Here is a 26,761-nt window from a genome sequence, read left to right on the forward strand (position 1 = left end):
CTGGAAAAATATTCAGATACCATCTACATAGAGTAAATGGAATTTTGAGGAAAGAGTATATAGAGGGAAGAAAAGGTAGAGGCTGAAGACAAATATTTTTAGGGACTGGCTGTGTTTAGCAGCGGGAAGGAGCAGAGGAAGAATAGTCTAAGAGTTTGAGAAAAGTGTAATGTCATAGAAGTCATGGGAGGACAAAATATTAAAAACAAATGGTGGGGGGAAGAAGGAAGGGAAAGTAGAAATCTCAGCACTGCAAAGAATCTGAGCCTGGGGTAGAGGGAGGAGGCAGGCAGAGTCTGAATCAAGTAAAAGTTGTTGGTGACCCTCAGGGTGCCTGGGTGGCTCAGTCAGTTAAGTGTCTGACTCTTGATTTTGGCTCAGGTCATGATCTTGGGGTTGTGAGGTTGGGCTCCGTGCTTGGCATGGAGCCTGCTTCAGATTCTCTCTCTCCCGGGACGCGTGGGTGGCTCAATTGGTTAGTCGTCTGCTTTTGGCTCAGGTCATGATCCCAGGGTCCTGGGATCGAGCCCAGAGTTGGGCTCCCTGCTTGATGGGGAACCTGCTTGTCCCTCTCCTCCCAGCTTGTGCTCTCTCTCGCTATCCCTGTCTCTCTCTTAAATAAATAAATAAAATCTTAAAAAAAAAAAAAAGATTCTCTCTCTTCCTTTGCCATCCCCCCTCCCACACTCGCTCTCTCTCTCAAAAAAAAAAAGTTGGTGACCCTCAAATGAGAGGAATGAGAGTTAAATCAGACTGTGAAGGGTAGGTGATAAGGAAATAGAAGTTTTCCAATTCAGTAACCGTTTTTTGTTTTTTTTTAAGATTTTATTTATTTGAGAGAGAGGGCACACGTGTGAGTCAGAGGAGGAGCAGAAGGAGAGGGACAAGCAGACTCTGTGCTGAGCTCAGAACCTGATGTGGGGCTTGACTCCATGACCCAAGATCATGACCTGAGCTGAAACCAAGAGTTGGATGCTCAATCTACTGAGCCACCCAGGCGCCCCCAGTAACCACTTTTAAAAATAGTATTCATTGTAGAAAATCTGCACATTTAAATCTTTTTTTTAAAAGATCTATTTATTTGAGAGAGAGAGAGAGAGCAGGGGTTAGGGGCAGAGAGAGTCATAAGCAGACTCTGTGCTGAGTATGGAGCCCAATGTGGGCTTGATCTCACAACCCTGAGATCACAACCTGAGCCGAACCAAGAGTCAGGTGCTTAACCAACTGTGCCACCCAGGTGCCCCTGGATAATTAAATCTTTAGGAATCTGCTATATGCCAGGCATTAGGCCAGGTTATAGGATATGAGAAGGAATAGCATGATTCTTCTGTTTAAGAAGAGTACAGTGAGGGAGAGAGACATATAATTGAAAATTCACCATTCTTGGGGCACCTGGGTGGCTCAGTCAGTTAAGTGTCTGCCTTCAGCTCAGGTCATGATCCTGGAGTCCTGGGAGTCCCAGGATTGAGCCCTGCATCAAGGCTCCCTGATCGGCGGGGAGTTTGCTTCTCCTCTGCCCCTCACCTCACTGGTGCTCTTTCTCTCTCATTCTCTCTCAAATAAATAAAATAAAATAAATCTTTAAAAAATTCACCATTTTTTAGTTCTTTCATGTCTTCACTTCCCTCCTTCTCTGCTTAGAGTCCATGATCTATTATTAAAATTAGTCTTGTGAATATATCCTCAGTAAACTTGTTCCTCTTTTCCTACACTGTAGTCATCCAACTCTATTCCAACACTTGTTAAATTAAATTCTGTATCTGTTTCTTGCCTGTACCTGGGTAGCTAAATGTGGAGAAGAATACACTGAGCTCACTGGTGACTACTGATCTTAAGTGGGCCTTTAGTATAGTTCAGCTAAATTTCTGCATTTCTGCAATTGGCTTGCTCTCCCACTTTCCAAGATGACAATTTCATGTGTTCTTTTTTTTTTTTTCCCTTCAAATCAGCAACTCATCTCCCCCCTTCTAACTAAAGAAATTGCTTCCTGGGGCGCCTAGGTGGCTCAGTTAAGCGTCTGCCTTCGGCTCAGGTCATGATCTCAGGGTCCTGGGCTCGAGCCCCGCATCGGGCTCTCTGCTCAGCAGGGAGTCTGCTTCTCCCTCTCCCTCTCCCTCTGTGCTCTCTCTCTCTCAAATAAATAAATAAAATCTTAAAAAAAAAAAAGAAATTGCTTCCTGTTTCACTGGTAACTTTGAGGTAGTCAGAAGATATCTAACTCCCTCATGGTCCTGTTGCCACAGCTATCAACATATATACACCTGAATGTGAATACCCTCTTTCTCCTGTTCCAGTGGATAGACTGTTCAAGTTTTTGTCTAGGATCCACATCATTACTTGTGGGCTAAATCCCATCCCTCTATTCTGTTCAAGGACATAACCCTAGTAATTGTCCTTTTTCTTTGGCGATCAGTAGTTTTTGTCTCTCTACTGAGCCATTCTTGTCAGCGTATAAATATGTGATACTATCTCCCATTTAAGAATAATAAAGAGGGGCGCCTGGGCGGCTCACTCGGTTAAGCGTCTGCCTTCAGTTCAGGTCATGATCCCAGGGTCCTGGGATCGAGCCCCGTGTCGGGCTCCCTGCTCAGTGGGGAGTCTGCTTCTCCCTCTCCCACTCCCCCTGCTTGTGCTCTTGCTCTGTCAAATAAATAAATGAAATCTTAAAAAAAAAAATAAGAAAGAAAGAAAATTCCCTTGAGCCTATATCTCTTTCCAGCTACTTCCCTATTTCTCTGCTCCCTATTTACAGCAATACTCCTCAAGACAGTTGTTGTAGGCATTTCTTTTTTGTCTTCTTTCATTCTCTAATCCATTACAGTCCATTGAAACTATTTTGTCACGATCACTTAGTGATCTGTACTTCACCAAGCCCCGAGATCATTTATCTGGTTGATCATTGCTTTCTTAAAAATACACCATGCTTGGGGCACCTGGGTGGCTCAGTCATTAAGTGTCGGCCTTCGGCTCAGGTCATGATCCAGGGTCCTGGGATCAAGCCCCACATCAGCTTTCTTGCTCAGCAGGGAAGCCTGCTTCTCCCTTTCCCACTCCTCCTGCTTGTGTTCCCGCTCTCACTGCCTCTCTCTCTGTCAAATAAATAAAATCTTTAAAAAATATATATATACCATGCTCTTAGTTCTCTTTTAACTTTATTAATTGCTCTCTCTTGGTTTCCTTTGCTGGTTCTTCCTCATTTTCCTAACTGCTAAACATTGGTGAACCCCAGGACTTAGACCTTGGACCTCTTCTTTTTTCAGCTATGCTCATTTCAAGTAATATCTATAGGCTGACAGCTCCTGAACTTTAGATTCTTCAAGTAGACTGCTGGATCATCTACTCTCAGATGTTCACTAGGCATCTCAGACTTAACATGTCTAAAAACAAAATATTTTCCCCCTTTAAACATGTTCTTTTTATATAGCCTTCTTCATTTCAATAAAAATCCCATTCTTCTAATTGCTTAAAGTAAAAAACTTGAAATCATCTTTATGTTGTCTTTCTCTTATACCCATCCATGTCCATGTCCATGTCATCGGCATGTCTTGTCAGCTCTCTCTTCAGAATATATTCAGAATCCCACCATTTCTCACTACCTCCTCTGCTACTATCCTTGTTCAGGATGCCATCATCTCTTGCCTAGATTATTTAAATAGTCTCCCAGCTGATTTTTCTACTTCTACCCCTGCTCACTTTGACCGGTTTCTTCTTAACCCAGCAGTTAGAGTGAGCCTTTTAAAATACATGATAGATGATATTATTCTGCTCAGAATCCTCCTGTGTCTCCCCATCTTACTCAGTAAAAGCCAAAGCTTACAGACTGTTACATGATCTGAGCTCCTTTTACAGCTCTTCTCTCCTACTAGTATTCTCCCTTTGGCTCATTCAGCCCCAGCATCACTGGCCTTCTTGCTGTTCTTTGAACATGCCAACCATGCTTTTACTTCAGGGGCTTTGTTCTTGCTGTTCCTCTGCCTGAAAACCTTTCCCCCTAGGTATCTGCTGTGCTAGTTCCCTCACTTCATTTAAGACTGCTTAAATGTCACCTGAATAGAGTGGTTTTCCTTGTGCAACATGTAAAATAGCAAACCCTATACCCCCAGAACTATCTCTTTCCTTTACTCTGCTTTATTTTTTTCCATAGGACCTATTACCATTTGATATATCTAGTTGTTTGTTGTTATGTTTTATCATAAACTAAGTCTGGCTTGTTCATTCCTATGTGCACCGTACCTCATACAGTTCCTGGCACATAGTAGATATTCAAAATAAAGTTTTTTGGGTTTTGTTTTGTTTTAGAGTGGGGAGGGGCAGAGGGAGAGGGAGAGAGAATCTTAACCAGGCTCCATGCTCAGCGTGGAGCCGGATGCGGGGCTCAGTCTCACCACCCTGAGATCATGACCTGAGCTGAAATCAAGTCAGATGCTTTACCAACTGAGCTGCCTAGGCACCCCAAATAAAGTTTTTTTGGATGAATGAGTGCCTTTTAACTTTTCTGTAGCAGAGAGACCAGCTTGCATTTATTGTGAGTGTATGTATGGGTGTACCTACCTATAGTAACTACATGTGATTAGGTGGTTCTTCTAATGTACATTTTATAGGAATAGTTCTTCATTCATCTAAATACTGACTTTCTATAAGCATTATTAAATCATTCCATATATACAAAGCTATTGTGTTTGACCTTTCACAAATCCCGATGCCTCATTTATCATGTGTAAATAGCATGGCATAAAGAGATGTGGAGATGTACTTTTCCCCCCATTAAGTCTGCATGCTGTTATAAGAAGAGTTGAATGGGAATGCTGCAGTGTTTTGCTATGATAGAATGAATCAACCTGCTGTGGTTTGATTATACTATGTGGGACTTGGAAAACACTGCCATTTTAAGCTTTGGGTATAAATTATCTTTAAGGGACCATTGTATATGACTCAGTAAACAAAAGTGGTCTAAACTATTTAAGCATCAAATTACCTCATTCTAATATAAATGGCTCTTCAAAAGCTATGCTTTATAAAACAGTTGAATGACAGTTGACTCATTTACTTATTGTGATGGTCTAAATAAATAGTCATTTCCAGAATTATAAGCAAATATAAAAGACAAAATAATGTAAGGTGCTAGATTAATTACTCAGTCATAAATCATTCATGTTTATGCATTCACAATAAAACCTTGAGGGTGTTGGTGATTATGTGTGACACATGTTTATCATCCCCCTTCATACAGAGATGGTCTGCTTCTCCTCACAGACACACAACCTTGTATCTTTAGGTCCCAAAGAGATTGTCTCTCTTCTTCCTGAAAAAATATAAATAGAATTTAAATTAGAAAATTCATTCAGAAAATAAACAAAAGATATAATTTACTTCTGTTTTAGTTATTTTTAAGTGACTATTTTTGTTAAATTTGTTGATACTGACTGCTGGTTAGGTATATTTGCCTTTAGTAACCAAGATATTTTATAGACAAATGAAATAGTTGTAAAAATAATAAGATATTGTATATACTTTTACATAATTATATATGCCTTTTCACCTGTTCCAATCTGATTAACCTAGTAAAACTTATTACGAGACACTATACTTTTTTATCTCCATATGAAAGTAGTACTTTGATAGAATTTGGGGGAAGAAAATCTACAGCTGCTGTCTTGTTCACAGGAAGGGAGGCAATAATAAGTTAATAAAGATCTATCATCGAGATGGTAAATACGGCTTTTCTGATCCTCTGACATTTAATTCTGTGGTGGAGCTCATTAACCACTATCATCATGAATCTCTTGCTCAGTACAATCCCAAACTTGATGTGAAGCTAATGTACCCAGTGTCCAGATACCAACAGGTATGATTATAGAAGTTTCTTTTTTTTTTTTAAGATTATTTATTTATTTATTAGAGAGAGAGAATTAGCAGGGGGGGTGGAGCAGAGGGAGAGGGAGAAGCAGACTCCCCACTGAGCAGGGAGCCCGATGTGGGGTTCAATCCCAGGACCCCAAGATCATGACCTGAGCCAAAGTCAGATGCTTAACCAACTAAGCCACCCTCATGCCCCTATAGAAGTTCTTGATAGCTATTCAACAAGTCATTTTTAACATCGTTTCATTTTAATTTACCAGGCTTATCAGTTAAAAAAAAAATCTAGTCATTTTAAATTTCCTACTTAAGATTTAAGATATTTTTGGAGCTTATTTTGTGACTACTAGTCCTTAACAGCTTGTTGCATGTACTTATTAACTTTATATAAAAATACTTCTGTTTCTGTTTCCTATTTATACTTCATTTCTTAATTTTTCAAGTATTAATTATTTTGATGTGATCTAAAGGCTGAGTGTTAACAAAAGGATTTAGTGCTTTTGCATGCTTACTATTAATACAGTGGCTTAAACTTACAGTAGAAATGCAATTTAAAAATAAATAGATGTGGAAAAATTCATGTGTCAGAATTGTTAACATTCTTTATTTCTTTTGTTTAACTGTACAGGATCAGTTGGTAAAAGAAGACAACATTGATGCAGTTGGTAAAAAACTGCAAGAGTACCACTCTCAGTATCAGGAAAAGAGTAAAGAGTATGACAGGCTATATGAGGAATATACCAGAACATCCCAGGTTAGTAAATATTTGTTGTTTAGGCCAGTAAGTATGCAATGCTACAGTTACATCAGATTTTCTATAATTCACCTGACAGTCCTTAACTGTCTTAATATCTTGAACAACCTTTTTGAGACTGTGATGATACAAATTCTTCTCCCATTCATAAATCACTTTTTTATTGGCTAAGGTATAATTTTTTTCAGTTAGTATTAACTAGGATAAGGTTTGACTGCAAATGACAAAAAATAACAATAGCAGAGGCTTCAGATAGAAATTTTTCTTTCATGTATAGGCGCAGTACCAGGGATATTGTGTCAACTACACAGTCATTAGGGCTTAGGGTTCTTTTTTGATGCTTTGCTATCTGTAGAAGTTGGCTTACTCCAATATCAGCCATCACAACAATATTCTAGCAAACAAGATAGAAGAATAAGAAGGAAAGTTTCCTGTTTTTTTTTTTTTTTGAAAATTTCCTGTTTTTAAGGCTACTTCCTAGAAGAAGTACACACTGCATCTACTTTCATCCCCCTGGTAAGACATGGCTGCAGATTACAACTAGCGGCAGGGAGGCTAAGAAAGCTAATTTTTATTTGGTCAGGTATACTCAACTAACATTTGAGAGTTTACTGAGGAAGAAGGAATTAATGGGAATTATGAGACCACTAGTAGTCTTAACCACAGTTTTTAGATCATAAATCTTTTTTTTTTTTTAAGATTTTATTTATTTGACAGAGAGAGACACAGCGAGAGAGGGAACACAAGCAGGGGGAGTGGGAGAGGGAGAAGCAGGCTTCCACGGAGCAGGGAGCCTGATGGAGGGGTCGATCCCAGGACCCTGGGATCATGACCTGAGCCGAAGGCAGATGCTTAACGACTGAGCCACCCAGGCGCCCCCATAAATCTTTTTTTTTAAAGATTTTGTTTATTAGAGAGAGAGAGAGAGAGCAAGTACAAGCAGGGGGAGGGGCAGAGAGAGAGGGAGAAGCAGACTCCCCTGCTGAGGAGGGAGCCCAATGTGAGGCTTGATCCCAGGACCCTGGGATTATGATCTGAGCTGAAGGCAGACACTTAACCAACGCCAGCCAGGTACCCCAAGATCATAAATCTTAATAATCAATAATATTTCTTTTATCACATGTATGCGATAGAACAAAATTCTGAAGAATACTCTAGTTCTCTTCCTAGAACTTGTTTTCTTAGTTCTTTTCCTAGAACTACTTTTTTATTTTTATTTATTTATTTATTTATTTATTTATTTATTTATTTATTTATTTAAAAGATTTTATTTATTTATTTGACAGACACAGCGAGAGAGGGAACACAAGCAGGGGGAGTGGGAGAGGGAGAAGCAGGCTCCCTGCAGAGCAGGGAGCCTGATGCGGGGCTCGATCCCAGGACCCTGGGATCACGACGTGAGCCGAAGGCAGACGCTTAACGACTGAGCCACCCAGGCGCCCCATAAAGTGCATTTCTTATAGATAATAATATATAGTTGGGTCTGGCTTTTTAAACAATCCAGCCTAACAATCTCTGCCTTTTAACTGGAGTGTGTAATCTATTTGTATGTCTTGTAATTATTGATATGGTTGGGTTTATATTTACTTTTTTGCTATTTGTTTTCTTTTTGCTCCCATCTGTTTTTGTTCCTCAGCAACTTTTTCATGGTTGTCTTTTGCGTCAAATGTTTTTTAGTATTCCGTTTTGATTCCTCATCTGGCCTTTTAGTTATGTCTGTCTCCTTTTTTGTTTTCCTATAGGAAGTTGCTCTAAAGATTACAACATGCATTCTTTCCAGTTTTAGTATATGTGCTGCCAAAGTGAGCACACAACATGCATTCTTAATCACAGTTACTTAAGTTCATACTGTACCATGTAGCATGTGAACATAATAACTGTGCTATTATATAATTCTATTTCCACCTCTTATTACTGTCATGTATTTTATATCTACATGTTAACTCCATAATTTATTGTTATAATATTTGCCTATTCTAGGTACTTTATATAAATGGAATCATACAATATTTGTCCTTTGGTTACTTCACTAATTATAATGTTTTCAAGGAAAATCCATGTTGTAGCATATATCAAAGTATCATTTTTTATGGCTGAATAATATTGCATTGTATGTGTATGTGACATTTTGTTTATCCATTCATTTATTGATGGACATTTGGGTCCAGTTTCTGGCTATTGTGAATTATACTGCTTATGAACATTGGTGTACAAATAACTGTTCAAGTCTCTGCTTTCATTTCTTTTAGATATATACCTAGGAGTGGAATTGCTGGATCATATAGCAGTTCTATATTTAACCTTTTGAGAAACTGCCAAACTTTTCCATACTGGCAAAACTATTTTACATTCCTACCAGCAATGCATAAAGATTCCAGGTTTTCCACATTCTCTCTAAGACTTGTTATTTTTTGTGTTTTTACTTCAGTTTTTTATAGCCAGCCTAGTAGTCATGAAGTGATACTGTTTTTGTTATTGTTGAGTTTTAGGTTTTTTTTTTTTAAATCCCTTATCAGATACATGATTTTCAGATATTTTTCCCATTTTGTAGGTTGTCTTTTTGCTTTATTGATATCCTTTGACATGCAAATGTTCTTAATTTTTATGAAGTCCAATTTGTTTTTTCTTTTGTTGCATATGCTTTTGGTATCATATTCATGAAGTTGTTCCAAATCCAGTGTCATAAAGATATTTTCAATGTTTCTTCTAGAAGTTTTTTGTTTTTACTCTTCAATTTGGATCTTTGATCCATTTGGGTTAACTTTTACATGTGGTGTGTTAAGGTTCCAGCTTTATTTTTTACATGTGAAAATACATTTTCCCTGCACTGTGGTCCCAACACCATTTCTCCATTGAATGATCTAGGGATATTTGCTGAAGTGAGACATTGATCATAAGTGTGAGGGTTTATTTTGGGGCTTTCTATTGTATTCCATTGGTCTATATGTCTATCCTTATGTCAGTACCATATTTTGATTACCATAGCTTCTTAATATTGAGACCAGGAAGTGTGAGTGTTCCAAGTTTGTTCTTTTTCAAGATTGTTTCGGCTATTCTGGGTCCCTTTCAATTCCATATGAATTTGAGGTTCAGTTTTTCTATTTTTGTAAAAAATGTGGTTGGGATTTTGATAGCGATTGCATTGAAACTATATATCACTTTGAGTAGTATTATCATCTTAACAATATTAAGTCTTCCAATCCATGAACAAGGATGTCTTTCCATTTATTTATGTCTTCTTTAATTTCTTTCAGCATTTTTTTTTATTATATCTTTTAGCATTTTTTTGTAGTTTCCAGTATATGAGTTTCTTACCTCCTTGGTTAGATGTATTCCTAAATATTTTATTCTTTTTAATGTTGTTGTAAATGGAATTATTTCTTTAGTTTCTCTTTCAGATTATTCATTGCTAGTGTATAGAATACAGTTGATTTTGTGTATTGATTTTGCATTCTGCAACTTTGCTGAATTTATTAGCTCTTATAGTTTTTGGTGGATTCTTTAGGGTTTTGTACCTATAAGATCATATCATTTGAGATAGTTTCACTTCTTCCGCTGCAATTTGGATGTCTTGTAATTGCTTTTCGTTGCCTAATTGCTCTGGCTAGAACTTCAGGTATTTTGTTGAATTAAAGTGGATATCATTGTCTTGTTCATGATCTTAGGTGGAAAGCTCTCCCATTTCACCATTGAGTATGATGTTAACCTTGTGTTTTTCATATATGGCAATATTAGTTTTCTATGTCTGCTGTAACAAAGAATAACAAACTGGATGGCCTAAGACAACAGAAATTTATCATCTCACTGTTCTGGGGGCTCTAAGTCCAAAATCAAGTTGTTGGTGGGGCCCTTCTCTTTGTGGAGGCTCTGGGGAAGAACCTTCATTGTTTTTCTTAGCTTCTGGTGGTTGCTGGCAGTCCTTGGCATTCTTTGGGTTGAACACATCACTCCAATTAATGCCTTCATTATCAATGATATTCTCCCTCTGTGTCTCTCTCTTCCCTTTTTATAAGGATATTAACTAATCATTGGATTAGGACCCATCCTAATCCAATGTGATCTCATCTTAATTCACAGAAGACCCTATTTCCTAATAAGGTCACATTCTAAGGTCCTGAGGATTAGGACTGATCATATCTTATGTGGGAACACAATTCAATCTATAACAATGGCCTTTATCATGTTGAAGTTTCCATTTCTAGTTTATTGTTTTTATCATGCAAGGGTATTAGATTTTGTCAAATACTTAGTCTGCATCAGTTAAGATGATCTGATCATGTGGGTTTTTTCCTTCAATATATTAATGTTGTGTACTGACTGATTTTTGTATGTTGAATCACCCTTGCATTCCTGGGATAAATTCCACGTGGTAATGGTGTATAGTTACAGTACTTTTAATATGCTTTTTAATATTTGCTAGTATTTAGTTGAGGATTTTGCATCTATATTCAAATGGGATGTCATTCTATAGTTTTCTTTTCTTGTAGTCTCTTGATCCAGTGTCAGTATCAGAGTAATGATGGCCTCATAGAATGAGTTAGAAAGTGTTCCCTCTTCCCTCCTCTTCTAGTTTTTGGAAGTGTGAGAAGGATTGGTGTTAATTCTTTTTTTTTTTTTAAGATTTTATTTATTATTTGAGAGAGAGAGTGCACAAGAGGGGGTAGGGTCAGAGGGAGAAGCAGATTCCCCACTGAGCAGGGAGCCCAATGCAGGACTTGATCCTGGGACTCAAGGATCATGACCTGAGCCGAAGGCAGTCGCTTAACCTACTGAGCCACCCAGGTACCCCTTAATTCTTTTTTAAATGTTCGGTAACTTCACTAGTGAATCTATCTGGTCCTGGGCTTTTCTTTGTTGGGAAGTTTTTATTTTTTTTTTAAGAGATAATTTTTTTAAAGATTTTTATTTATTTATTTGACAGAGAGAGAAAGATAGCAAGAGTGGGAACACAAGCAAGGGGAGTGGCAGAGGGAGAAGCAGGCTTCCCACTGAGCAGGGAGCCCGATGTGGGACTCGATCCCAGGACCCTGGGATCATGACCTGAGCTGAAGGCAGACGCTTCATTTTAGAGAGGGAGAGAGAGAGAGCACACACATGAGCAGAGGGAGAGGAGAAGAATCCCAAGCAGACTTTCCACTGAGCGTGGAGCCTGATGCTTGATCCCATGACCCAGAGATCATGATCTTAGCCAAAACCGAGACTCGGATGCTTAACTGACTGAGCCATCCAGGTACCCCTGTCAATACCTACATTTTAAAAAAAGAAAAAATCTCACATCAATAATCTAATTGTATACCTTAAGAAACTAGAAAAAGAAGAGCAAACTAAACTCAAAGCTAGCAGGAGGAAATAATAAAGATTAGAGAGATAAATGAAATAGAAAACAGAAAAATAGAGAAAAATTGACAAAACTAAAAATTGGTTCTTTTTAAAAAATTTTTTATTTTTTTAAATTATTATATTTTTATAGATAAAGTCTTATTTATTTATTTGATGAGAGAGAGAGAGAGCAAGAGCACAAGTAGGGGGAGTGGGAGAGGGAGAAGTAGGTTCCCCACTGAGCAGGGAACCAGATATGGGACTCAATCCCAGGACCCTGGGATCACGACCTGAGCCAAAGGCAGACACCTAACTGACTGAGCCACCCAGGCGCCCCTAAAAATTAGTTAATAAGATAACAAAATTGAAAAACCTTTAGTTAGACTAAGAAAAAATAAAATCTTGGGGCGCCTGGGTGGCTCAGTCGTTAAGCATCTGCCTTCGGCTCAGGTCATGATCCCAGGGTCCTGGGATCAAGCCCCACATCAGGCTCCCTGCTCAGTGGGAAGCCTGCTTCTCCCTCTCCCACTCCCCCTGCTAGTGTTCCTGCTTTTGCTATGTCTCTTTCTGTCAAGTAAATAAATAAAATATTAAAATAAAATAAAATCTTAAAAAAAAAAAGCAGGTATTGACAGCTATAAATTTCCCTTGAGCACTGCTTTTGCTGTATCCCGTAAGTTCAGTATGCTGTGTTTATTTCTTAATTATCTCAAGGTATTTTCTAATTTCTCTTCTCATTTCTTCTTTGATCCATTGATTAAGAACGTGTTGATTTCCACATATCTGTGGGTTTCCCAGTATACCTGAGAAGAATGAGTATTCTTTGCATCTGAAGCAAGTCTCTTGTAGAGAGCATATGGGTAGATCATGGGTTGTTTTTAATTTTTTTTTTTTTTAAGTAGGCTCCACGCCCAGCGTGGAGCCCAACATGGGGCTTGAACTCATGACCCCAAGATCAAGACCTGAGTTGAGATCAAGAGTCAGACGCTTAACCGACTGAGCCATCCAGACAACCCGGGTTGTTTATAATTTTTAATCCATCTGCAGTCTCTGCCTTTTAGTTGGAGAGTTTAATCCATTTACGTTTAAAATAATTACTGATTACTGGTAAGGAAGGACTGACTTCTGGCATTTAGTTATTAGTTTTCTATATGTCTTATGTGTCTTTTGCACTTCAGTTCTACCATTACTGGATTTTTTTAGTATTTAATTGATTTTTTTGTAGTGTACCTTTTTTTCGATGCCCCACTTCTTTCCTTTTCTTTATTTTTTGAAGTTTTTCTTAGGAGTTACCTTCAAGATTATAATTAACATGTAACTGCACAACAATCTAGTTTTAATTACAACTTATTACTCATATTTGCAGTGGTATATAAATACTTTGCTCCTATACATAATTGTTCTTCTTTATATTGTTATTGTCATTGATTACATTTTCATATATTGTATGCCCATTAACATAGATTAATAATCATTGTTTTATGCATTTGTCCTTTAAATCTTATAGAAAAAAAGAGTCACAAACCAAAAGTACAGTACTACTTGACTTTATATTTATTTATGCAGTTAGCTTTACCAGTGTTCTTTATTTCTTCATGTGGCTTTGAGTAACTGTCTAGTGTCCTTTAATTTCAGCCTGAAAGTCTTTAGCATCTCTCGTAGAGCAGATCTAGTGGTAACAAACTCCCTCAACTTTTGTTTATCTGGGAATATCTTAATTTCTTCTTCATTTTTGAAGGATGGTACTACTTGGATATAGAATTCTTGATTGACAGCCTTTGTCTTTTAAGACTTTAAATATACCATTCCACTGCCTTCTGGCCTCCATGGTTTCTGATGGGAAACCAGCTATTAATTTGATTGAGGATCCTTTGTACATGACAAATTTCTTCTCTCTTGCTTCTTTCAAGATTCTCTCTTTGTCTTTTGACAATTTGAGTATAATGTAAAATACATGTTTCTTATATCTTTGTTCATAGTTTATAATTGTTACCTGTGGAAAGGTCAGCCATGAGCTATTCTAGTATTACTGTAACTCATGGTTTCTTGTTTTGGCCCTAGTATTTATACTATTGATTTTCCAGCCCAAAGCCACTGATCTTATTTCCAAGCTAGTATCTGTGGTGGGCAGTGTTAAGATAGAGACTACACCTGGATCTTCAAGGCTGTGGGGCTCACTAGGGGATACTGCCCTATGAGGATTATCAATTAGGAATGAGATAGTACTGACTGGGAAAAGATGTGGGATTCCAGTGGCCAGAAATGCTCTAATGGTCTATTTTCTATGTGAGATGTTTAATTCCATTTTATTTTCAGGGTTTATTTTATTAGTTAGTTACTCAGAGTGATCTTAGTAACTTTTTCTTTCTACCTGATACTTGAGCTGTATCTCTGGTGTGCCTGTGTACATTTTTAAACACTGCTCTGTATTCCTTTAGCTCTTCCAGATGAATTATCTGTGATGAGGCCAGTGTTTGGGGTAGAATGGGGGAAAAGTCACTGATGCTTCTTCAGATTGAATCAACATAAATGGTCAACATCAGGGGATGGTGAAATGATAATACATATAATAGAATGTTATACAGCTATTAAAATAGGTTTCCAGAAATTATTTTAAAACTTTAATTTTTAAAAAGTTACAAAAGTTATATAAATATTTATGTAAAATTCAGTATAAATTATTGCTGAATTCTATGTGAATTATTGCATACAAAGTAAAAATTCCCATTCCCTAGGTAGAGGTAACTGCTATGACTAAGTGCTTTTTAGGAATTCCTGATGACCTGAGAAATGCTTATGATGTAGTTTCAGGCAATGGAGCCAGCATGTAGAAGTGTGTGAACAGAGTGATTTCATCTATGAGTATACCCACTAACCTGAAGGGAACACTTTATGAAAATATTCTGGGATGTTTGAGGTGATAGAATTAAGGGGATTTGGGAAAAATACAGTTACAAATAGAAAGGAGGAAATAATAGAAATAATAGTATGCACATTAATAACAATAATATATATAACACAATGACCTTTTTTTAAACAAAATGATACAAAATTATTCTATAACCATCAAAAAATGATGGCCTATATTTACTGATTTTGAGTAATTTCTTTTTTTTTAAAGATTTTTTTTTTTTTTTTTTTAGAGAGCATGCATGAGCATGAGCAGGGGGAGGGACAGAGGGAGAGGGAGAATCCCAAGCAGACCCCACACTGAGCAAAGCCAGATATGGGGCTCAATCTCATGACCCTGAGATCATGACCTGAGCTGAAACCAAGAGCCGGACGCTCAACTGACTGCGCCACCCAGGTGCCCCCTAATTTTGAGTAATTTCTAAGATAACATTACACAAAAAAAAACAAGGGAAAAATATATGTGGCATACTGTCATCTATGGTTAAAATATGACTAGACTTAAGGTATTCAATAAATGTTTTTGGATGTTTAATCCCCCCCCTTTTTTTTTTCACCTGATTCTCTCTCTCTTCTCACACACACACACACTCTCTCTCTCTCTCTCTCAGATATAGCTGGGGTTGCCATTATCTCCATCTTATAGATGGGAACTTAAAGCATAGAAAGACTCTCTTAAGGGACTTAACCAATTTTTAGCATAATCAGGATTAGAATATAAATCTCCTAAATTCCAATTTAGTTCATTTGTAGTATCCAGGTGTGATACTGTGCTTGACTTTAGAAACACAGAGAGAGAGAAGAGACTATTCCACAAAAGGTTGAAGTACTCTGACAACATTTGTCAAACACAATGTGCATTTGGCAAAATGGCATACTTTAATCCCTTTTCTCTGCATCAAACAAAGCAATGGTGGATTACTGTATTCCCGTGCGCATATTTATTTAAAGGGCAACATACAACACTATGTTTAATCTTACAAAGACTGTTGAGTAAAAGATGCAGAAGAATACATATACTATGAGTCTACTCATAGAAGGTACAAAACCAGGCAAATGTTAATTTTTTTTTTATTTTGGATGGGTATATAAAGTGGTAAAATCATGAAGAATAACAAGGAAATGATCATCATAAAAGGCATGGTAGTGTTATCACCAAGGTGGAGGAGGTGGAGTGGGAAGAAGCAGGGAGTTACGATCCAGAAAGGACACACAAGTAATTTCTGGGGTTGCTAGTAGTGGAAGTTCATTTTATAATAATTTGTTCAACTGTGTATTTGTTTTATGCACTTATTATATCTCACACTAAAAACATGGCTCTATGCAGAAACAATATGATTATTTCTATAGATCAGAGGTAGAACAGAAAACCATAATAACAACTATAAATGGAACTTCCAGATCTAGGAATAAATAGAAACAACTGGGAATTTGACCTCCCTGGTAGTTCTTTCTTGGACTTCTTTGCTGATTTCTCCTCTTTGACATTGATCCTCTTCTTTTTTCTGGTTACTTATTCACTCTGTTGATCTCAAACAGTCTCATGATTTTACATACCATCTATATGCTAGTAACTCCCAAACTTAACATCTCTGCTTCTTCTTCTTTTTTTTTTTTTTTTAATTTATTTATTTGACAGAGAGATAGAGAGCACAAGTAGGCAGAGTGGCAGGCAGAGAGAAAGGGAGAAGCAGGCTCTCTGCTGAGCAGGGAGCCCGATGCGGGGCTCGATCCCGGACCCTGGGATCATGACCTGAGCTGAAGGCAGCCGCTCAACCAACTGAGCCACCCAGGTGCCCCTCTGCTTCTTCTAAGTTAATTCTAGACTCATATATATTCAACTACCTTTTCAACAGCTCCACTTGGATATTTAATAGCTATCTTAAATTTAACATGTAAAAACTGAATTCATGAACAAAATTGAACTCAAGGCTGTTCTACCCTTTGCCTTCCCCATCTCAGTTGAGAGCAATCATATCTGTCTTGCTCGGGTCAAAAGCCTTGAAGCCCATCCAAGACTCTTTCTTTTACATCTTCCATCTAATCCATCAGGAATTCCTGTTTACTTTACCTTAGAATACAGCCAGAATGCGACCCCTTCTTGCCACATCCACTGCTACTACCTTGATTGAAGCCCACTATCATTTCTTGCTTTGATTTACCCCAGAAACCTTCTAACAGATCTTCTTGCCCTTATCCATGCTCCCCTCCCCCTGATCAATTCTCAGTAGAGTAGCTGGTAATACAGGTATCTCCTGCATTTTGCAAGTTCACATTACACCACTTGGCTTTTATGAAGGACCTACATTAGTACTTGTTTTCACTAACTGGAAGAAATCTGAAGACTTCTGCTTTTACAAAAAAGAGTGAAAAGTGACAATAACGTTCTGAGCTTGTTTTGCAGCGAGCTTTTAGAAGCAGTACACATCCTCGAGCAGTGAGAGTGGTGCCGTTCCTTCCCTGAGAACTGCATTCAGCCTCTCAGCATCAAGCCACCATAACTTTGAACTGTGTCTGTGAGCATCTGTACTTTATCTCCATTTACTCTGTGCATCCCTTAGCAAGATGTGTCCTAACGTATCAGAAAAAAAGCCTAGGAGAAGTTATTTTTTGACTCTAGGAACACGAAAGATTTTTGCCACGTAAATTGCCATGGTAATTGCTTCTTTGCTTTATGCCATTTTGGCTTATGAAAATTTTAATAGGAACTGTGTACTTTGAGACTGCTGGGGAAACCTGTACTTATAAAACATAGGTAGGATCACAGTACTCCTTTGTTTAAGACATATCTCTGGTTCCATGGTTTACACATAGGAAAAGCCAGAGTGCTTTTTATAATGCCCAGTATGATTGTGCCACTCTTCCTCTTTGACCTCATTTCTTCTCTCTTCCTCAGTATACTCCAACCACACTAGCCTCTTTGCTGTTCCTCGAATATACTAGGCCTGCTTCCTACCTTTGAGTGTTTGCACTGGCTGCTTCCTTGCCTGAAACACTCCCCACCCCCCCACCCCCCATAGTCACCTAGCTGGTAGCTTGATTTAAAATTGCAACTCGCATTTCAGTCTTCCTTTCCCACTCTACTTTTCTTTTTTCTGTAACAATTCTTATAGATTCTTAATAATTCTAACAAACTACGTGAATTACTTACTTATTGTGTTTATTATTTATTATCTGTATAACACCCTAAACTATAAGTTCTGGGAGGGCAGAAATATTTATCTAAGCTTGCTTACTTATATATCCCAAATGCTTCAAGTAATGCCTGGCATATAGTTTGCATTCACTTATTTTTTGAATGAATTTATACAAGATAATGAACCAAAAGCACTCCATCTTGGCGGGGCTCTGGAGTCAGCCTCATGGTCTGAACTAGAGTATAGGCGGGCACTAAACCTCCTGTGAAAAAGGCTAGAAAAAGTGGCCACTGATGCCTGCAGCTTAGGCTTGTATAGAACTGCATTTCTGTTTTCTTGTCAGGGCTAGAGAAAATGCTGCCCATATGCTCAGTAATACTGAGGATTTAACAGCAGCATATGAGTTCTGAGCAGCTGATGTGAGACTGGGTTCTGGACTTGGAATCCTTGGCTGGGGAGCCAGACATGGGAGTAGATGGAGGCAGCCAAAAAAGCCCCTGGGTCAAAGCTGGGAGAGGGCTAACTGTGTGAGAAATGAGAGCAAAACGTGAGATGGCTGAGCAGAGAAGAGCTGTGGAGGCTTAAAGCTTTGGGAGGTGGGGGGAAGAAAGGGAGGGATGCAGTGATTAGCAGTATAGGAGATGTGCTGGGATGGTGAGTATTAAAGGGAAATTAAAGAATTTATCTCCTCTCTTTATAAGTATTTGTAAGTGTTATAGACCTCCTCTGTTTTTTCTGTGAAATCTTAGATAAAATTTGGATTGCTTTGATGTAAGTGAATTCTTCCCAGAGAATGGAAAGACATTGTGTATCCTGAGTCATAGTTGGCACAGGGTAAGAATAGACTGCATGTGGGGATATTTGACATCTGGATTACATGTAATTAGGAGGAAGTGATAGGACTTAGTGATGGATTGGGATAACGGACAGGAATTTGGCAATGAGATCATTGGTGACCTTGGAAAGAGCAGTCTCTGTGGAATGGTAGGTACAGAAGCCAGAATAGAGTGAGCTGGAGTGTGAGAAAGACAGCCCATACAGACTGTTCAAGAAACTTAATTGACCGGAAGAGAATTTAGGGTTCAGGGATTATTTTTTCAAAGTGCTGTTACTAGAACTTGTTTGTATGCTGATGAGAAGGAATCATAAGAGGGGTTGGAGAAAAGAAAGGAGAGAAGGGGGTGTAGATACAGGTAGATTCATAGTTTTTGCGGTATATATAGGTATAGTGGCATTGTTTATGGGGCAGCTACTGCTTTGGCAATGCTGTAAAACACACCAGTGTTAGTAAAGTGTAGATTATTAGTGTCTTCTTTAAGGATACAGGGCCAGAGCTTCGTAGGTAATTTTTGACCCTCGGCAAGGGAGCCAAGGCTCTCCACTGTAATTTGAGAGTTGTAGAATTTGAAGCTATTTAGATGTGGGCATTCCAATAAGTTCACAGTACTATTTGAGATATGTATGATATAATCTCATCCATATGGAGCAGCATAAGGTTCTTGTCTCCTCCATGAAGACTGTAAAGCAGTAAATAACTAATTCACCCTAACTTGATTGCTTCTACCATGACATGAAACAGAACTTTATTGGAGTTCAGAAATCAATTTCACCTATGTGTTCTAAAACTGCAGAGCAGGCTTCATGTTTTATTAATCTCTTTATCACCAGATTATACTTTCTGTACAGTGGATTCTCAGTAATCATTTGTTGAAATTAATCAATGCTAGATAGTTTTGAGGAATTATCCCATAAGCAGCAAAACTTTTAAAATTGGAAACATTCAGGATAGCAATTTTCTAGATGTTTATGCATCGTTCTTGACTTTCTAATATAAATTGAACAAAGTTTAACCCTCTGAAGATTTTGGGGAATCAGGGTTCAGATGCTAAAGTCTATAAATAACCTCAGAGCTCATCAAAATGTATAGGACTACTTATCCTAATGTTGAATGGCTTAGCCTACTGGGCATTTGTTTTGTGAAGTTTTAGTTTTTCATTTTATTCTGCATCTGATTTTAGCTGCTATTTTTCCCCCCTTCATTTTCTGCTGCTTCTTTGTTTTCATTTTAAAGATCTTTTTTATTTTTAAGTAATCTACACCTAATGTGCAGCTTGCCTTACAACCCCAAGATCAAGAGTCCCATGTTCTACTGACTGAGCCAGCCAGATGCCCCTCATTTTCTGCTTCTAATCAGATTAATCTATTGATGAATCTGTTTGGAAAATTACATATTTTAGAACTGATAGAATAAATAGATTCTAAAGGACTCTTCTGGGAATAAGGCTATGCACACTGGTGTATGGACTTCTCCATTCTATTCTTTCACTTCTTTAGCACCTTTTGGGGGTCAGCAATATAATAAGTGCAAAGGCATAACTTTATCCTTGTCTTCAAAGAGTTCAGGGTTAATCTCTCTTAGCAACTCAGGCCTTTTTGTGGTGATTCTCAGCTATATTTCAAGTAATAGTTCTTTTTCTTTTATTTTAAGGTTTGAATGATGTATTTTGCATATAAGTAATAAGGGTAGGAGTTAAATAGTTGTTTTAGGGATCTTAATTCAGTCTTATATGGAATTTTAACTGGAATTTTAAGATTTGTTTTAAGACCAAGGTTACAAAAAAAAAATAAAGATAATAAAGTGTATGTCTTTCCTTTTTCTCTCCTATAGGAAATACAGATGAAGAGGACGGCAATTGAAGCTTTTAATGAAACAATTAAAATATTTGAAGAGCAGTGTCACACACAAGAACAACATAGCAAAGAATATATTGAGCGATTTCGCAGAGAGGGGAATGAAAAGGAAATTGAACGGTAAATCTACCTAACCCTTCCAAGTGCTTCAGTGAGACGAGACTTCTTTTATTCCCCAATAATCTCTTTTGTGTTTGCTTTTACCCCCTTAAATGTCATATATGGAACTATTTGCTGTTCTGACTAATGGCATCACACTGAACCTTCTCTTTTCTGTGTTCCTTCTACATCCTTCCAAATTTTAACTCCTGCTCATCCTTTGCATGACTTTTCTAAGAAAAGTCCGTGATGCTCACTGAATTTTTGTTGAACTAAAAATCAACAGCACTCTGAGAATAAATTGGAGGCTGAAAAAATCCACGGGCAGGAAGACCAGCTTGACTGTTGCGAGTGACGACAGTGTTGAGTGGTCATCAGGTTAAATGATGGTGAGGGCCTGAACCAGAGCAATGGCAGGAAAGGAGGGGGAATTAATGGAAATGCTGAGGACTTGATACCTGACCAGATATGATAGGTGTGGGAGAAGTCAAAGATTATTCCTAGTTTTCTGATATGAATGAATAAGGAATGATGTTACTCACCACAATAGGAAGTGCATGAGGAAAGTTCAGGGTTGGAACCAATGAGTTTGAGGTTCCTGTGAAAAAACAAATGGAGTTGTCTGAGAGGCAGACAGCTGGTTATTTGGTTTTGGAACTCAAGGTACAGAAAGGATTTGGGAGGCATAAGTGTGTAGGTGATAGGAGATGCTGAGAAGATTATAGAGAGTGAGCAGCATGAGAAGTATTGGGTCTGGCAGCTAAAATGATACTGGAAGTCTTCACCATAGCATATTTAGTGGAATGTTGGGAGACTGAGCCAGATAATAGTGGGCTGAGGAATGAAAAAGTGGATAATAAATAAAAATGAATCATCTGCAAGGGAAAAGCAAAATTATTTCTCATATTAGCACCAAAATGTCAGTGAACTTCTGTGTGCATAAGAATAGGGCTAAGAGCTGTTGAGGCAGTATAGCTTAATGGTTAAAACCATGGGCTTGACTTCTGTATTGATCATTTACTAGCTGTGTGACCTTGGGTAAGTTACTTAACTCTCTGAGCCTGTTTCCTCCTCTATAAACTGTAGGTAATAACTTTTTAAAATGCTGTGAGAATCAGGTGATAGATACACACATGCCTATTTATGGGACAGAAAGGCATGTGTGTGTATGTATGAATGTATCTTGGCATATGATATATATAAATAGCTATTATTATTAACAAGGGATAGAAAAGAACTTGTAGTTTTGTTGCGAAGGAAGTAGCTGATGATGAAGTTTTAACAGTAATATAAAACCATATTTTTTGAGTGGCAAATGAGTGATGTGGACAGTTATTGCCTTCAGAGCACAGCAAAAGTTTGTATGCTGGAAAGCTTATAGTCATTATCTGCTGAGTGCTTGCCAAGATGTACCAGGCACTGTTTGGTCCTTTTACATGTATTATCACATTTAATTCACATAATAATTTAGTGAAGTAGGTACTATTGTAGCTACCCATTTTAAACAGATGAGGAAATGAAGGCACAGAGAAGCTGAATAACTTGCCCATGGCCATGCAGGGCAGAGATTCAGACTTAGGCAGGCTGACTGCAAAGCTCTGCTCTTAACTGTTGTATCGTGCTACCTCTTGAAGATCATCCATACAGCTTTACTTGTTCATTCGTGTCTGGATCCAGGGCCCAAACAAGGTCATCAGGATTTTCTCTCATACTGTCTTTTGCCTTTGTTTTTCTCTGTGTTGGCATCATCCTCAGGCAGGCTTTCCCTATGGGGTAGCAGTATAGCTGCTGGGAGTCCTAGAATCACATATTTATAATTTAGCAATCTCAGTGAGAAGAGAGAATCTCTGTTTACAGTAGTTCTAGCAAACCAGAATTGATTCTCGTTGGGTCAGTTAGGGTATTATTCCCATTCCTGAATCAGTCACTGTGGCCTGAGGGTAGCGATAGGATATAATGGAATACTCTTAATGGCTGGGCTGGGTTGTATGAATATTCACCTGTGACTCTGAGATGGGGGCAGGGAGCCCTTTCCTACAGGGAACATCAAGGTGCCATTACCAAAAGAATGAGAATGGATATGGGCTAGGCAAAAACAACAGATGTCTACCACACTTAAGATATTAGGACTATGCTCACATTATAGAATGTTTCTGCTTGGTTCCTGTTTTAGCCTTAATATGTCAATATTTTCACAGAATTATGATGAATTATGACAAATTGAAATCACGTCTGGGTGAGATTCATGATAGCAAAATGCGTCTAGAGCAGGATTTGAAGAAACAAGCTTTGGACAACCGGGAAATAGATAAAAAAATGAACAGTATCAAACCTGACCTGATCCAGCTGCGCAAGATCCGAGATCAGCACCTTGTGTGAGTAGTCTGGGCCTGTATGGGAGGAAACACCAGTACCAGATTACTGCTGGCACTAGACTTGTTAGAGGTAGAAGAGATTTGTAATTGAGAACTGGCCAGTGAGATTTGTAAGAATTTAGGAAAGCAAACTTGGTAGTACTTGGTGGTACCTGAGTTTACCTAAAGTCAACATGTGGGGCAAACCAGAATGTAGCATGCTAGATTCCAGTCCATACAAATGGGAAATCTCAGAGGATGGGTGTGGCATGAGCAATGTGGTGTAGCTTAAAAAGGACAGGTTAATGTTTGCCTAAATACAAAAACCAGAATCTTTGATTACATAGAACCACAGAAATAGAAATTACCCCTCATGAGCACAGACAATAACACTAATAGTGGGGGCCTACAAATAAGTCTACAGGACAGTCTCCTAAAGGGTTTTTATATACAAGAAATGAAATTCTGTATTCAAATAATAGAAATGTGCCAATAGCAGGCATGTAAGATAATCTGACCTGAGGAATGAAACTCAACTCTTTAATATTATAGAAAACTGTATGATTTAGATAGATATAGGGATATTACTCAAATATAGATCGGAAGATATATTATCAGAACAAGATGATAGATTTTTAGGACAAATGACTATCTTATAGGAGAGAATCCATGAGAAACAAAAATATGTTTTGTTCTAGGTAATGAATAGACTGCTACAAAATATGTTTATAGGTGACTTTCATGCATGTAATACAACTTGATTCAAACTCTTTGTAGAACACAAAATAAAGACCTCTGACTGGATTTTCCATAGACTTCAGGGTTTCTTTCTTTTTTTTTTTTTTTTTAAAGATTTTATTTATTTATTTGAGAGAGACAGAGATAGTGAGAGAGAGCTTGAGCAGGAAGGAGGGGGAGAAGCAGGCTTTCCGCGGAGCAGGGAGCCCGATGCGGGGCTCGATCCCAGGACCCCAGGATCATGATCTGAGCCGAAGGCAGAGGCTTAACCATCTGAGCCACCCAGGTGCCCCAACTTCAGGGTTTCTTTGTATGAGAAAGGGAGAGGGGAGAAAATAAAAGCTTAGAGGTGGGGACAGTGGCTATTGAGTTTCAGTAGAATAAAATTTAAGGTGATAAGTTTTGGGGGCAAACAATTAGAACTATGCTGTGCTGAGTAGTTTTTAATAACTCCTTTCTAGAGATCATTTCAGTTTGCTATTGTGGACAAAAAACAAACGTCAAGCAAGTACACATAGCATACAGAAGAGCCTTGGAAACAAGGCAAGGAGGTACCTTGTCTAAAATCAGGGTGTGTCTGTTCTCAGAAAGCTTATGTGATTCTGGTTATATAATGAAGCTGAAGAAGGCCCAAGAAGAAGGCTTATGCCACAGACCAAAGGAATGAATGGAAGCTCTTGTTTGCTCTGGAAAGTGATGAGATTATTAAAAAATACACCATCCCAAGAGGCATGAATAAGTGTGGCAAACTAGACCTTGAAAGTTCCTTTAACAAATTATGTAAACTTAATATAAAAGAGAGTTTAGATAACATCATGGGTGATAAATCATGATCTGCTAGCAAAGATAACTAGGGTGTTTAGGGAGATATTTATTGAGGATCTACTATATGCTGGCACTGTTTTCAGCATTGGGAATAGCCATGAACAATAGGACAGACCCCTTTCTTACATTTTAGTAGGGGAGACAAACATAAGTGAAAATATAAAATAATGAATTTCAGGCAAGTGCTATGAAGATGATAAAATAAGGTAAAATATAGAAAATGAGTGACAAGGGGACTGCCTTAGTTGGGATAATTAGGGCAGTCCTCCCTGAGGAGATGATGTTTATGATGAGACCTGAATGATCGGAGCCTGGTTGGAGGATGGTAATGAGTGAAAGAGTTTTTATACTCACTTAGATTTTTAGACCAGTGGCCATGTCAGTGGAACTAAATTTAATGGTATGTTGTTTTACATTTAAAGTTTTGGTATATTTTAAAATACTATGATTTGCCTAGTGATGAGGTAAATTTATATTAATTACTCAGATTGCCATCCTGAATTTCTTGTGGCTTGCTTAGGTACAAGAATAGACCTTGAAATTGTTTTAGAATGTTTAACTCAATGTAGTGGGCCACACAGGAATTGAGTCTTCTGGCTTAGTGGAGATTGCAAATGTGACACCATGCTCACATAACTAATGATTTCAGAAACAGATGTCCCCATGTGTTTAAGTGAAAGTATATGTGTGCTTATGGTGGTACAAACTTCTAGAAAAGGAAAATGAAAAATGAGAGAAGTGCCTAATTTCAGATAACTCCCTGTGTTTCTGCTTTTTTGTGGAAAGTTGGAGGAAAAGTTAAGGAGAAACTAGTTTAAGGAAGTCTCTGGCCACTTTTAGTGGGAGTGGGTTAAAATAAGAGGTTCCTGGACTTTGGAAATTTGGTTGGCTTGGACATGTCTACATTAGGCAGAGTTTGCACAGATACTGACACTGGTGTCTTCCTTCCGGCAGGTGGCTCAATCACAAAGGCGTGAGACAGAAGCGCCTAAATGCCTGGCTGGGAATCAAGAATGAGGATGCTGATGAGTAAGTTCTCTACCTTTCTATCAGAGGGGTTTTGTTCCCAATCTAAGATGTGGGGCTTCTTTATACATGCTAAATGTTGGCTCTCATTGTCACTTGAGGACATTGAATCAAGGACTTTGCCACCTCTTTTAAATTGAATTGAATTGTAGAGTAGAGGCACTTGAGGTCAGAGACCTGCTGAGCCACGTGAAATCTGGGTGCATAAGCTTGCTCATTCAGACATTCTTTGTCAGCTGATTGGATGAGAGGTGTGAATTTCGTGTTTTCTGCACCATAGCAAATAACAAAGTTGTTAAAAAACGTCCCAAGTAATTGTAGTTTTACTTTGTCATTTCGTGGTTAAAGATTTAGAAGAGTGTTTTATTCATGAGTTTGCATTTAGATGTAAGTAACCTGATTGTTAGAATAATATTTTAACATTTAATTTTTAGGACCTATTTTATCAATGAGGAAGATGAAAACCTGCCCCATTATGATGAGAAAACCTGGTTTGTTGAGGATATCAATCGAGTACAAGCAGAGGACTTGCTTTATGGGAAACCTGATGGTGCATTTTTAATTCGTGAGAGTAGCAAGAAAGGATGTTATGCTTGCTCTGTGGTGTAAGTCTTCTCTGCGGTTTAACCTTTTGAAAATTTCTGCATTGATTAATAGAAACTCAACCCCTCATAAAATTCAAAAAATTAAAAATTATTTGAAGTACAGTAATGAGGACCAGTGGCTTAGACCTTTAATATTTGTATAAAGAAAACAGTTAGTTGCTTTAGGAGAAATGATATCTGAAATTATTTGGGGGATTTTAATTTCAAATGGTAAGCAGATTAGCCCTATGATGTTGCTGTTGGATTTTCAGGTACTTGTGAAAAGTAATGAGATCTTCAATTGAAAGATCGCCTAGGGAGGGGTGCCTGGCTGGCTTAGTCAGTAGAGCGTGTGACCCTTGATCTCAGGGTCACTAGTTCAAGCTCCACATTGGTTGTGGAGCCTACTTTATTTTTTTTTTTTTAGATTTTATTTATTTATCTGAGAGAATGGGAGACAGAGAGCAT

At 38.0% G+C, this 26,761-nt stretch overlaps 1 protein-coding gene across 1 annotated transcript in view; it reads left to right on the plus strand.

The window, feature by feature from the left end:
• The window catches only part of PIK3R3 (phosphoinositide-3-kinase regulatory subunit 3), a 120,558-nt gene that overhangs the window by 82,758 nt on the left and 11,039 nt on the right, over positions 1 to 26,761 (plus strand). The window contains exons 4-9 of the mRNA XM_035018667.1: positions 5,665 to 5,845; positions 6,485 to 6,610; positions 20,645 to 20,787; positions 22,965 to 23,141; positions 25,638 to 25,712; positions 26,144 to 26,314. Coding sequence (XP_034874558.1) covers positions 5,665 to 5,845; positions 6,485 to 6,610; positions 20,645 to 20,787; positions 22,965 to 23,141; positions 25,638 to 25,712; positions 26,144 to 26,314 — 873 coding nt within the window. The remainder of the gene's footprint in view (positions 1 to 5,664; positions 5,846 to 6,484; positions 6,611 to 20,644; positions 20,788 to 22,964; positions 23,142 to 25,637; positions 25,713 to 26,143; positions 26,315 to 26,761) is intronic.

Source organism: Mirounga leonina, unplaced genomic scaffold, assembly GCF_011800145.1.
Source record: "Mirounga leonina isolate KUSES-001 unplaced genomic scaffold, KU_Mleo_1.0 Mir_173, whole genome shotgun sequence".
NCBI lineage: Eukaryota > Metazoa > Chordata > Mammalia > Carnivora > Phocidae > Mirounga > Mirounga leonina.